Source organism: Dendrobates tinctorius, unplaced genomic scaffold (genome assembly GCF_039654945.1).
Source record: "Dendrobates tinctorius isolate UK_male_01 unplaced genomic scaffold, ASM3965494v1 ptg000044l, whole genome shotgun sequence".
In the NCBI taxonomy this organism is placed as follows: Eukaryota; Metazoa; Chordata; class Amphibia; order Anura; family Dendrobatidae; genus Dendrobates; species Dendrobates tinctorius.
The window spans coordinates 1-13,541 of NW_027361712.1; the positions used below are offsets into that span (position 1 = coordinate 1).

The 13,541-nt window shown below is 42.6% G+C and overlaps 1 protein-coding gene across 3 annotated transcripts in view; it reads left to right on the forward strand.

Annotated features, from left to right (window-relative positions):
- The first annotated feature begins 1,296 nt into the window (after positions 1–1,296).
- LOC141089037 (intracellular hyaluronan-binding protein 4.S-like) overlaps positions 1,297–13,541 on the forward strand; it is a 133,132-nt gene continuing 120,887 nt past the window's right edge. For all 3 annotated transcript variants that reach the window (XM_073575299.1, XM_073575300.1, XM_073575301.1), the window contains exon 1: positions 1,297–1,549. In XM_073575299.1, coding sequence (XP_073431400.1) covers positions 1,300–1,549 — 250 coding nt within the window. In that variant the 5' untranslated portion in view covers positions 1,297–1,299. The remainder of the gene's footprint in view (positions 1,550–13,541) is intronic.

A 13,541-nucleotide genomic window follows, 5' to 3' on the forward strand; every position in this document is an offset into this window, starting at 1 on the left:
ATGTGTGTGTATATATGTGTGTGTATATATGTGTGTATATATATGTGTGTATATATATGTGTGTATATATATGTGTGTATATATATGTGTGTATATATATGTGTGTATATGTGTATGTATATATGTGTGTATATGTGTATGTATATATGTATGTGTATGTATATATGTGTGTGTGTATATATGTGTGTGTGTATATGTGTGTATATGTGTGTGTATATGTGTGTGTATATATATATATGTGTGTGTATATATGTGTGTGTGTGTATATATATATGTATATATGTGTGTGTGTATATGTGTGTATATATATATATATATATATATATATATATATATATATATGTGTATGTGTATATATATATATATATATATATATATATATATATATATGTGGTATGTATATGTATGTGTGTGTATGTGTATATATATATATATGTATATGTGTATGTATGTGTGTATATATATATATATATATATATATATATATATATATATATATATATATATATATTGTTTTAGGATTTTTTTTTTTTTTTTTTAGTGTAGATGTATGAAAAACAGAACAGGCACAGATGTAAAAAAGACATCCGGATGAATTTTTTTTTTTTTCTGGATGAAACTGATAATTTTTCATCCGGTCATACTAGCTTCTGTCTGAGTGGGCACCTATGGCGGTATATGTCTAGAAGAGCTCCCGACATAAACTGTAGGCTAGGTGTACACTCAATGTGTGCCTTGACTTAGATGGCTGACAACAATGGTGGTTCCAACTGGGGAAAAAAAATTGACATGCTCTACCATGCTCTAAACTTTACTATTACTACTGTAATTATTCATGTAACATAAGATTTCTGTGGTCTGAGACTCCGGAGCATGTGCTGTCCTCATCTGCATCAGGTTTTGCAATTAAAGACCGAGGAGCTGTGTAAAACAGATTAAACACAGATACTTTGTACACAATGGATCGGTTAATGGATGAAACTCTGAAGTAGTCAATAAATACAATAAATAATGTTCAGTCACTCTACCTACTTCAGTGAAAAAAAAACAAATATGGAAGCAACTTGGAGGACACCAGAAAAAAATCAGTCCTGTTCTCATGGTGAGAAGGACTCGTATGGGTGTGTGACTGCAGCCTCAGTATTATAAATCTGTAGATTGCAAAACAGCCCAAGATGGCAGTATAGGCCTGTAGCAGTCTGTGTGCTGTTTTATGGATTTTTACAACACGGATTTGTGTTTGATCTGCGTACATAAGTTTTGCACTGTTGACTTTTTTTTTTTTTTTTTGCAGGAGGCATGAAGCCAGAAGAGAGCCCAGTCTCTTCCACCATGCAGGATGCTTTTGGCTGCGTGGTGGAAAACCGCTTTTTCCATCTTCTGGATGATGAGTCTGATCCCTTAGATTTTCTACATCGGACATCATCTGAACTTGGTCGTAAGAAGAAGAAAGAGGAGGCAGCAGCTAAAAAGGCTGGCAAACAGAAGAGCAACAGAAAAGAATCTCAAAAGGATAGAAAGGCAATTGCTGCAAACACAGAAGTCCCAGGTCGGTATTGAAAATGGAGCTTCAAGTATAACGACGACCACATCACCCGGCCTCAAAGTAACATTGGAGCTGGTATACACTTGCGTTTTTATACATATTCTACACATTAGATGGAATAGAAATTACATTGCTGTAAGAGCGCAGATAGACGACCGCAATGCAGACTGGCCAGAGAGTCTCATGACCCGAGCAGAGAAATATATATGAAGCTGTCGCGCTCTGGTCTGGAGACCTACTGGCTGGTCCTTGCATTGCAGTCAGACCTCTGTCCTATGTAAACATTTGTCTGACTACCCTAAAACTTACCAGTTATAAAGTTCTTCTAAATTATCAGCCGAGGTCAAACACACACTCAAGTCGGTGTATAGGGGAGTTTCGATCTTATCTCCCTTGCTTTCATATACACACATCCAATAGGCACAGGGTGAACAAATCAATATGTCCAATTTCAGTGGTGTTTGTAAACCTTTAAAGGGAAACTGTCAGAAGGATCAACCTTCCTAAGCCATCTATGTGCATGTAGGTCAAAGAAAGTTGAATAAACGGATACTTTGATATCCTCAATCTGATGTCTTATTCTAGAGAAATCCACCTCTTAAAATGTTAGAGGTGCTAAGATCTCTGGGTGAGACAGATTTTCTCTAGAAGTCTGCTTCCAGTGCTTATTTTATTGCTCAGTGATGCCTCTGTATGTAAATCAACCCCCCTCATTGCATATGACATCAGACTCCTTTTATGAAGGCACAGGCATGTGCAGATCAATGTCCTTACTTATGCAGTGTTCTGCCATATTATGGGCACTAGCCTCAACACTTTCCCGAGTGGTGCCTGCGCAAGAAAATGTTGAAGCAAGCCAGTGTCTGTTCAAGGGCAAAACAGTGAGCAGAAGCGGGAACAATGACTACCTGCGTATGCCTGCGCTTTCATGAATGGCGCCTGATGTGTCACATAGAGCGAAGGGATCAAGTTGCTTACAGATTCACTGAGGATACAGATACTGGTGAAAGTGAAATGCCGAGCAGAGCTGGTTGCTCCTGTATCCAGCACTTTGGCTGTCCTGGTCCATGGATCACACCAGAACAACCAAAGGGCTTCATCTTTTCATCTTGCCTTGTTTCAAAACATTTTTCTAGTAGCCTTCTGGCTTGTACAAGTGATCTTTAGAAAACTGCAGTCGGGCAGCAATCGGTGATGTGGGGCATTTTCTATTTTTTATTTTTTAAAGGCCGTGGCCCCGCCATGCTTCTCATTGTTGTTCAGTGTCCTCTTGATGGAGGGCTCATTAACATTAGCTAATTTAAGAGGCCATTTGATGCTTAAAAGTAACTCTGTTCCTTTTTTTTTACCTCGGCCCTATTAGACACTTTGCTTTTTGGAGTGGTTTTTCAGTCATACTGGTGTGTCGGCATAGCTTCAGTCACCACTCACAACACAGTGAGCAGTGACTGTAAGCACACACCCACTCTGACAGTCATCTCTATACTGAGGTAGAGTAGAGCCGGCTATCAGTCAGCATGCTGGGGCATGCTTACTGTAGCTGCGCCAGCCCTCCTTTCTGACTGAAAGCCGGTTCCTAAGAGCAATAAAGTTCACTTTTCTCCAAGACTTCACACTTTCAGTACTGTGCCTGATTACTTTCCTAAAACTGTGATTGTGATTCTACCAGACTGATAAGGGCAGCTTATCTGGAGCTAAAGGGGTGAGCATCGAACTGTGCTATAAAATAGAATTAGACCTACCGGTAATTGGGTTTCTAGGAGCCTTCCACGACGCATAGGAGGTTGTCTCCATACCCTAATGGGGGACAGGAAGCACAAAGAAGATAAAAACCCTTCCCACCTCCCGTTAGCCAGTGACTTACAACTAACACCATACCACCGGTTACCTTTCAGATTCTCAGAAGTGTATCCAAGAATGTCGGGAGGGAGTTAGTGCTGTCGTGGAAGGCTCCTAGAAACCGAATTAGGCTGGGTTCACACGTAGCGGATCTCTCGCAGAAATTACAGTGAGAATTCCGGATTTGCATTTTAAATTCCCGCGGAAAAACTAGCGTTTTGCAAGCGTAATTAGCTTGCAGAATGCTAGCGTTTTCTAAGCGATCTGTAGCATCGCTTGGAGAACGGATTGACTGGTTGGTCACACTTGTCAAACATAGTGTTTGACTTGTGTGACCAACTTTTTACTATTGAGGCCGCCTATGCAGCATCAGTAGTAAAAGATAGAATGTTAAAAATTAAAAAAATAAAAAATCGTGTTTTTATATTCACCTTCCAGTGTCCCTCGCAGCGTCCCCAGGTCTCCACGATGCTCCGACAGGTCCGTTCCCAGTGATGCATTGCAGCAATGACCTTTGACGTCGCAATCTCGCTACATGATCGTGAGACGCTTCGTCAGCAAGGGCATCGCAATGCACTACTGGGAACGGGACCTGCCGGACCATCGCTGAGACCTGGCGATGCTGCGCGGGATGCCGGAAGGTGAATATAATCCGTTTTCTTTTTTTTTTTTTTTTTTTTTTTTTTTCAGGGATATGGTACCCAGAGCCCGAAGGACAGTCTCGTCTCCTCCGGACCATGGGTACCATCCGCAAATGGTGGGCACAGTCACATGCAGAAAGTGAGCAGAGCAATGCATTCCTATGTGGGCGGAATCGCCGCGATTCCGCAAAATTAGCGATTCCGCTGCGGGAAAATCCGCAGCAATAGCACAGCATTGCGGAATCCCATAGGATTGCATGGGATGCTGTTTTTTTTCGCGGCGAAAAACTGCGACGTGTGAACGCAGCCTTACCGGTAGGTCTGGTGGAAGGGGTCTGGTGTATTAGGGTGACACCACGAGGAGAAACTCTTCCATACCTTGTCATATGCCAGCTGGAATTTCCATGTGTGGGCGAATGCATCCACTCCTAGAGAGGCGTCTCTGGGATTTAGGGAGAAGTAGGCCTTGGTTTGCGCATTCTGGCTTGAGGCCAGTAGGTCTACTTCAGGTAGGCCCCATCTGTCTGCCAACTTGATGAAAATCTCCTTCAGGCTCCATTCTCCTGGCTGGATGTCTCGGTGGCTTAGGAAATCTGCCTGTGTTTGTGGACCCCTTTAGGTGCACTGCTGTCAAGGAGAGGAGATGTTTCTCGGCCCAGCAGAAGATTTGGTCTGAGATCCCTCTCAGGCTGTTGAATCTCATCCTTCCCTGGTGCTTGAGATGGGCTACTGCAGTCATATTGTCTGAGTATACTCTGACATGGTGTCCTAAGATCAGACTGCCTGCTGACAGAATGTGCGACACCACAGCCCCCCAACCTCTTCTGCTGGCGTCTGTTACTGTCACCAAAGGGTATTGTATCCTGCCTACTCCTCTTGCTCAGATTTGCCTGATTTTAACCACCAAGTTAGGGAGGCTTTTACACTCTGTCATCTGAGCCCTTTTGTTTAGTGATTTGGGGTTCCCATTCCAGTTTTCTAGAATGTGTGTCTGCAGAATTCTGGAGTGAGCCTGAGCCCAAGACACCGACTGAATGCAAGACTTTGACCCCAGGAGAAACATGGCTGTCCGTAGGGTAGGTGACCTCTGTTTTGTTTATTTATTTTTTTTAAGTTCAGGATTTTCGCTACAAGATTTTGGCGATGGTCCTCTGGTAGAAAGGACCTCTGATTCGATGAGTCCAGGAGGACCCCCAAAAACCTTATTGTCCTTGGTGGCTGGAGCTGGGATTTTTTTTAGATTGGGAACCCAACCCAGGTCTTGTAGAATGTCCAGAGTTTGGGACACCTCCTTCTTGAGGACCTCGGCGGAAGGACCAATAATTAGAAGAGCGTCCAGGTAGGGTACGATGGCAATACCCTGCATACCTTTGCCATGACTCTGGAGAAGACCCTTGGGGCTGAAGAGATCCCAAAGGGAAGCACATTGTATTGGAAATGCAATATTCTGATTCAGCCGAACTGCAAATCTTAGGTACTTCCTGTGTTGAGTGTGTTTTTAGGGATATGGAAGTAGGCGACCTTTAGATCTATAGTTGCCATAAAGGAGTTGGGGCCTATCAGAGGGATGGCTGATTTTATGGACTCTATCTTGAATTTGCGGTTGGTGATGTGGCGATTGACAGTTTTTAGATTTATTATAATCCGGGCTTGTCCCGAGGGCTTCTTTACTATGAAGAGCAGGGAATAATGCCCTCTTCCCAGTTCGTTTGCCAGAACTGGGGATATTGCCTTTGTGACCACTAGCTTCTGTAGCACTGGCATCATTACAGTCTGAGCCTCCCGAGGTGGAGGGGATGTTTCGAATTCTATTAGGAGACACCGGCAGTTGGAAATGGCCTGTAAACTGGGAACAAATCTCGAGAGCCCCCACCCACCGGGTCGGAGTCATTCTTTTTCTTGCTGGGTTTGCTGGGGGATGAGAATGTTTTTGGGTTTCCCCTTAGGTTGGGAGGGCCAAAAAAACACTTCCTGGGTGGTCTTTGTTCAGGAAGGGCCTTTTTCCTATCCTTGGCCTTTTCCAAGATTTCATCGAGTGCAGGCCCGAACATGTACTCGCCTTTGAAAGGAATGGAGCATAGTTTTACTTTTGAGGTTATGTCCCCGCTCCACATCTTCAGCCAGAGAGCCCTTCTGGCTGCGTTAGTCTGGACTAAGGATCTAGCGGCAATACGGATTGACTCCATAGAGGCGTCTGCCAGGAACCCGGTCGCTTTCTGGAGAATGGGCAAAGAGTTCAACAATTCACCTATAGGAGTTCCCTGGGAGATGTGGTCTTCCAACTCATCCAACCAGTGGAAGAGTGACCTGGCCACACTGCTGGATGCTATGTTAGACCTGAAAGCAGAGGTGGAAGTTTCCCAAGATTTTCTAAGCAGACTATCAATTTTCTTATCCATGGGATCATTTAACTGGGAGAAGTCTTCAAAGGGTAAGGCAGTCTTTTTTGCCACCTGAACATCCCCCTTGGGAATAACCCAATTAATCAGATCTTCGTCAAGGGGAAACCTATGTCTGAAGTCCGTGGGGGTGGATAGTCTTTTTTTTTTTTTTTTTTTTTTTTTTTTTTTTTCTGGAAGCTCCCATTCCTGATTAATCATATCCACAATACTTTTATGTACGGGAAATCCGATCTGTTTCTGTATGTAATATAGAGAGTTTTACAGGTCAAAAGTTCCGGTGCCCATTGTTTTAAATGGGGTTCTGGTTCAAGTTCCATACTTTGGAATAAAGGTCGGGTACCAGAATCTGAACCTCCTGCGGGTCTGCTCATCTTTATTACTTGGCACACTTATCCAGGGTCTGGGAAGGCACTAGTTGCCAAGCTCCATAGAAAAATGCTGTACACTTTGTAAGATAAAAGCTTTGACAGCAAGGTAATGATAGCAGATAGACAAAACAAGTTAATTGCAGACTTACTTAACTAATTTTAAAACAATTTAAAAACTTGAGAATGCCCCTTTAACCAACAAAAGACCGAGTCAATGGGCTTAAAGTCACTAGCAAAGAACCCAACATTACATCACTACTAGTGACCTTTTTATCTCAGGATTTTGTAAGCATACAAGATGGCTGCTCTTCTCATTAAAAGAAACATCTGCAGTTCATACATAATGTCCCCCAGAGATCTGCTACCCACACTAGAGTCATTGTTACTGGAGTGGTGCATCAAGCACCTATAATTGATTTATTCAGTCATTCTGTGCTTACACTTCCTAAAAAGGTTTTAAAAAAATTGGCTATATTGGTCTCCCTTCCATCGGCCTTTATAAGCTACAAACGCTCAGTTGTCATCCCAATTTACACAAAGTATATATCGGAGCTGTAAACTTGGTATTTGGCCTTTTGCCCCAAAGATTTTTATTTGGGGTTAATTGGTCCGATTAAACCACATCCAAGTAAGTTTGTTCCAAATAGTTACTTTAAATGGAAAATTATGCTATTAACCTGCCGATATGGGGTTAATCTGTAGGTTAATAGCATTCTTCTGACACCGTGCAGCACCCCGCTGCGGGTAGGAAACTGGGTGGCACTGGGATGATTTCAGTCACCACTCTGCATAGAGAGCAGTGCCTAGACTGCTCCCAGTACTGACAGACAGCAGGATCAACATTGGACCCAGCTATGTCAGTGCTGGGGGTGCAATTACAACCACCTCTCTATGTACAGAGCAGTGACTGAAACAGTCAGCGGCGCCCTTTGTCTGGAAGCCAAATACTGTCGGAGGGAATTAAGTTAATTTCCTCACTGCAACTGGGCTTTGTTCAGGCGTGGCAGTGTCAGAACACTAATAACCTGCAGGTTATGGGGTTAGTGTTATTTTACATGATGGGTTCCCTTTTAGTAGAAATATCTTAAGTTCTTAAGGAATTTTAGGGGAGTGGGAACAAGCCGGTCTTGCATGCTATGTCTGCTATGGGGGCATTCTCTGTGTCTAGAGGAGAGAAGGTTTATCCACAAACATAGAAGAGGATTCTTGACTGTTAGGGCAGTAAGAATCTGAAATTCCTTGCCTGAGGAGGTGGTGATGGCAAACTCAGTCGAGGGGTTCAAGAGAGGCCTGGATGTCTTCCTGGAGTGTAACAATATTGTATCTTAGGCTATGTGCACACGTAGCGTTTTAAAACGCTCACTAAAAACCGGACTCCTTCCCAGAAATCGCACGTTTTTTTCCGCACGATTTCACCGCGATTTTACCGCTATTATGATCGCGATTTTGCCGCGATTTTCGTGTGCGTTATTCAAGCACTTTCCAAGCGATTTGCAGCATCGCTGGGAAAGTGATTGACAGGTTGGTGACACTCGTCAAACATAGTGTTTGACAAGTGTGACCAGGTTTTTACTATTGAGGCCGCCTATGCGGCATCAATAGTAAAAGATAGAATGTTAAAATGCAAAAAAAAAAATAAAAAATCGGGGTATATTTACCTTCCGACGTCCCGCGCTGCATTCCCGGGCCTCAGCGTTCCCAGTAATGCCTTGCGAGACCTGTGATGACGTAGTCTCGCGTTGCTATAGCGATCTCGCGAGACCACGTCATTACAGGGCCTTGCCGCAAGGCATTACTGGGAACGCTAGGCCGGGAATGCAGCGAGGGACATCGGAAGGTAAATATACCCCGATCTTTTATTTTTTATTCTTTTTTTTTTACAGGGGTATGGTACCCAGGCCCTGGAGGACAGTCTCCTCTCCTCCACACCGTGGGTACCAACCGCACATGAGACGCTTAACTTCCTGCATGGTGGGCATAGCCACATGCGGGAAGTAAGCGATTCTCATGCATTCCTATGGGTGCGGAATCGCGGCAATTCTTTGCGATTCCGCACAAAAGAATGAGCATGCTGCAATTTTTTCCGTGATGCGATTCCGCCACGGAAAAAAGCGCAGCATTAGCACAGCATGTGCGGAATGCCATAGGAATGCATGGGGGGCGTTCTGTACACGATTTTTAAGCGTTTTTGCGTCGAAAATCACGGCAAAAACGCTTAAAAATCGCTACGTGTGCACACAGCCTTACAGTTATTAGGTTCTTTAGAAGGACATAAATCTGGGGATTTATTCTGACGGTTTATAGGCCGAACTGGATGGACAAATGTCTTTTTTCGGCCTTGCTAACTGTTACTATGTAGTACTTTCACTAAGGCCGGGGTCACACTTCCGAGAAACTCGCATGTGTCTCTCCTCTCAATACCCGGCACTGCCGCTGGCACTCGGGACTGGAGTGTACGGCTGCATGTATTTCCCAAGTGCAGGTGGCAGTGCCGGGTATTGAGACACGAAGCTCATGCAAGTTTCTCGCAAGTTTGGCCCCAACCTGATAAGGTGGGTAACTACATAGGGTATAATCTTTACTGATGTTGGACAGTAGTTACATAAACAGTTGATCACTCTTGCAAGTATATAATTTTTGTTGACAAAGATATAAAATAAAGGGAACCGCAGAGTAGGTGGTAGGATCTCCTAGTGGATTAGTATGGTTCAGAAACGGCTTGCATCATGAGGCGTGTGTCCATTGTCATTCCTTTTAGCTTCAGATAATGGTGTGATTAGAAAGAGGCTGTGAAAGTAGAGTTCATATGCATTTCATATACCTTTTTATACAGTCTCCTAGTTATAAGCTGTAGAATCCAGGTAGAGAAGCAGTATCTGATAGGGAACCATACACTTTGATCTAAATATTGTGATTCTGTTCTAAGGCCCCCCCATGTATGCTTTGAAGTCATCTGTATATATTCTCAAATATATAGGCAGGTTTTAGGGTGTCTCAAATCTTCTCATGGGCTTAGCATTGGCTTTTTGTTTTGGGGTTGTTCAGAGTATAAAGCTTCAGGGAAACATTTGGTCCAATATTTCCATGTATCTGCTATAGGTATCTGTGTGTTTAGCTATAGGTGATCATGTTATCCATTTTGACACTGACACTGAAGTGTGGAATGCTAGAAAACTACCAAGGCTGTCATGATCTCCTGCATAACGTTGACTGCAAAGTGCATGTGCCTCTATCACTTTCAGATATAAGGATAAGTTCACACTAGGGTTTTTGCAGGTTTTTAATGCAAATTTTCAGCCGCGTTTTACAGTACCTGCAAAGTCTGAGATTTTCCCATTCTCCCATGACAGCACCACCTGAGAGAGGGTATCTGCCTTTCAAGGACAGGAAACCTACTGAATAAAAAGGCGGTACCTCTCCTCCGCATTAGTTGACTTCACAGTGTTACCAAGGTTTTGTCCCTCGGACAATTTTGAGTGTTCCTTATTTTTTTTTTTTTTTTTCATGCTGATTTCAGAAATGACTTCAGATTTTTCCTATCACATAATAGAGAAATGATACGAAACATTATAATATTCTGCTATAATTCTAAAAACTCACATGAATTTTCTGAAACAGTATATTCTGAATTTTCCACTGAAATAACATAAATCGCTAATCTACACATATGCAAGCACTTATATGCGAATTCCGCGCAGTGATTCATTTGGCTGACCGTGTACGGAGCATACCACATCTCCTGAGCAGGTGAGGAATCAAAAGACAATACTGACATACTTAGAGCATGGCTGAATGGATCACGACCTCCAATGCCGTTCGCTGTCCCAATGATATGGAGAGAGCAGAGAGCTCATGTAACAGGTTGCTACTTCTGCCCTACAAATGTAACAGGATGTTCAGAAAAGAAGAAGAAATCAATAGAATATCCTAATCTTCCTTCAGCCATAAGACCAGTGCCACACAACGAGTCTTCGTTTTCCAAAGCCGCCCAAAGTATGGACAATGAAGGACGACGAAGATGTGCTAACAATATCAGTGGAAAATGAAACTGCTGCAGACCCAGACTTTGAGCCTTCAAACATCTAATCCACATCTGTTCAGTCAAACTGATCTGAGTGACTTGGTCAGAGATTTGAAATTGTCAGAGGAAGGCAGAATTATTGGGATCAAGGCTACAAGAACGGAATCTCTTATTACCAGGAACAAGAGTTTGTTTTTCGTAGTCGTCAAGAAGACCTTAATCAATTTTTCAACCATGTCGACAGTTTAACCTTTTGCAATGACATCTTGGGGTTGTTTGGTGCTCTTGGATGCGAGCATGATCTGAAGAAATGGCGATTGTTAATTGACTCGTCAGTTTTAAGTCTGAAGGCTGTTTTACTACGCAATGGAAATGTCTATCCTTCTATACCTATTGGACCCACATTAATTATAGAAATTATAACTGGAACATATGTGGTGATCTAAAAGTTGTTGCACTTCTTCTTGGACTGCAGCTTGGATATACAAAGTATTTTATTTGAGTGGCACAGTCATGCATGAGAAATGCTCTATTTCAGAAAGGACTGACCACTCTGTGAAAACCTTGGTTGCTGGACAGAAGAATGTTAAACATAATCCTCTCGTTGATCCAGCAAAGATATTTCTCCCTTCTTTGCATATTTAACTTGGTCTTATGAAGAATTTTGTCAAAGCAAGGAACAAAGAATCGAAAGCCTTTTTTTACTTGCGACATAAATTTCCAAGAATAAGTGATGCAAAGATTAACCCCTTTACCCCCAAGGGTGGTTTGCACGTTAGTGACCGGGCCAATTTTTACAATTCTGACCACTGTCCCTTTTGAGGTAATAACTCTGGAACACTTTCATGGATCCTGGTGATTCTGACGTTGTTTTTCTTGTGACGTATTGTACTTCATGTTAGTGGTAAAATTTCATTCATATAACTTGCGTTTATTTGTGAAAAAAATGGAAATTTGGCAAAAATTTTCCAACTTTTAATTTGTATGCCCTTAAATCAGAGATATGGCACACAACGTAATAAGTAACATTTCCCACATGTCTACTTTACATCAGCACAATTTTGAAACAATTTTTTTTTTTTTTTAGGAAGTTATATGGGTTAAAAGTTGACCAGCGATGTCTCATTTTTACAACTTTTTTTTTTTTTTTTTTTTTATAGGGACCACATCACATTTGAAGTCTCTTTTTGAGGGGTCTATATGATAGAAAATACCCAAGTGACACCATTCTAAAAACTGCACCCCTCAAGGTGCTCTAAACCACATTCAAGAAGTTTATTAACCCTTCAGGTGCTTCACAGGAATTTTTTGAATGTTTAAAACAAAAACAACAAACTTCAGGTCCAATTTTTTTTATTTTACCAAGGGTAACAGGAGAAATTGGACTGCAAAAGTTATTGTGCAATTTGCCCTGAGTACGCTGATATGCGGGGGGGGGAACCACTGTATCGGCACATGGCAGAGCTCGGAAGGGAATGAGTGCCGTTTGACTTTTTCAATGCAGAATTGGCTGGAATTGAGATTAGACGCCATGTCACGTCTGGAGAGTCCCTGATGTGCCTAAACAGTGGAAACCCCCCACAAGTGACCCAATTTTGGAAACTAGCCCCCCCCCAAGGAACTTACCTAGATGTGTGGTGAGAACTTTGAACCCCCAAGGGCTTCACAGAAGTTTATAAAGTACAGCCGTACAATTAAAAAAAAAAATCATATTTTCTCCACAAAAATGATCTTTTCACCCCCAATTTTTATTTTCCCAAGGGTAACAGGACCCCAAGTGGTGTTGTGCAATTTGTCCTGAGTACGCTGATACCTTTTATGTGGTGGTATACGACTATTTGGACGGCATGGCTGGAATTAAGATCGGACACCATGTCGCATTTGGAAAGCCCCTGATGTGCCAAAACAGTGAAAACCCCCCAAGGAACTTATCTAGATGTGTGGTGAGAACTTTGAACCCCCATGGGCTTCACAGAAGTTTATAACGCCTGGGTGTGAAAATAAAAAAATCATATTTTTTTTTCCACAAACATGAGCTTAGTCCCCAATTTTTTATTTTCCCAAGGGTAACAGTTGAAATAGAACCCCAAAAGTTGTTGTGCAGTTTTTTCCTGCATGCGCTGATACCCCATATGCGGGAGAAAACTACTGTATGGGCACAAGTCGGGGCTCGGAAGGGAAGTAGTGACGTTTTGGAATGCAGACTTTGATGGAATAGTCTGCGGGTGTCATGTTGCTTTTGGAGAGCCCCTGATGTGCCTTAACTGTGGAAGCCTCCCACAAGTGACCCCATTTTGGAAAATAGACCCCCCCCAAGGAACTTGCCTAGATGTGTGGTGAGCACTCTGAACCCTCAAGTGCTTCACAGAAGTTTGTAACGTAGAGCCATAGAAATAAAAAAATCATTTTTCCACAAAAATGATTTTTTCCCCAATTTTTTTTTTTCCCAAGGGTTAACAGGAGAAATTGGACCCCAAAAGTTGTGCAATTGGTCCTGAGTAGGCTGATGCCCCATATGTGGAGATAAACCACTGTTTGGGTGCATGGCAGAGCTTTGAAGGGAAGTATCACTGTTAAACTTTTTCAACGCAGAATTAGCTGGAATTGAGCATCAGACACCATATTGTGTTTTGGAGAGCCCCTTATATGCCTAAATAGTGGAAACCCCCCCAATTATAACTCCAACCCTAACCCCAACACACCCCTAACCCTAATTTCAACCCT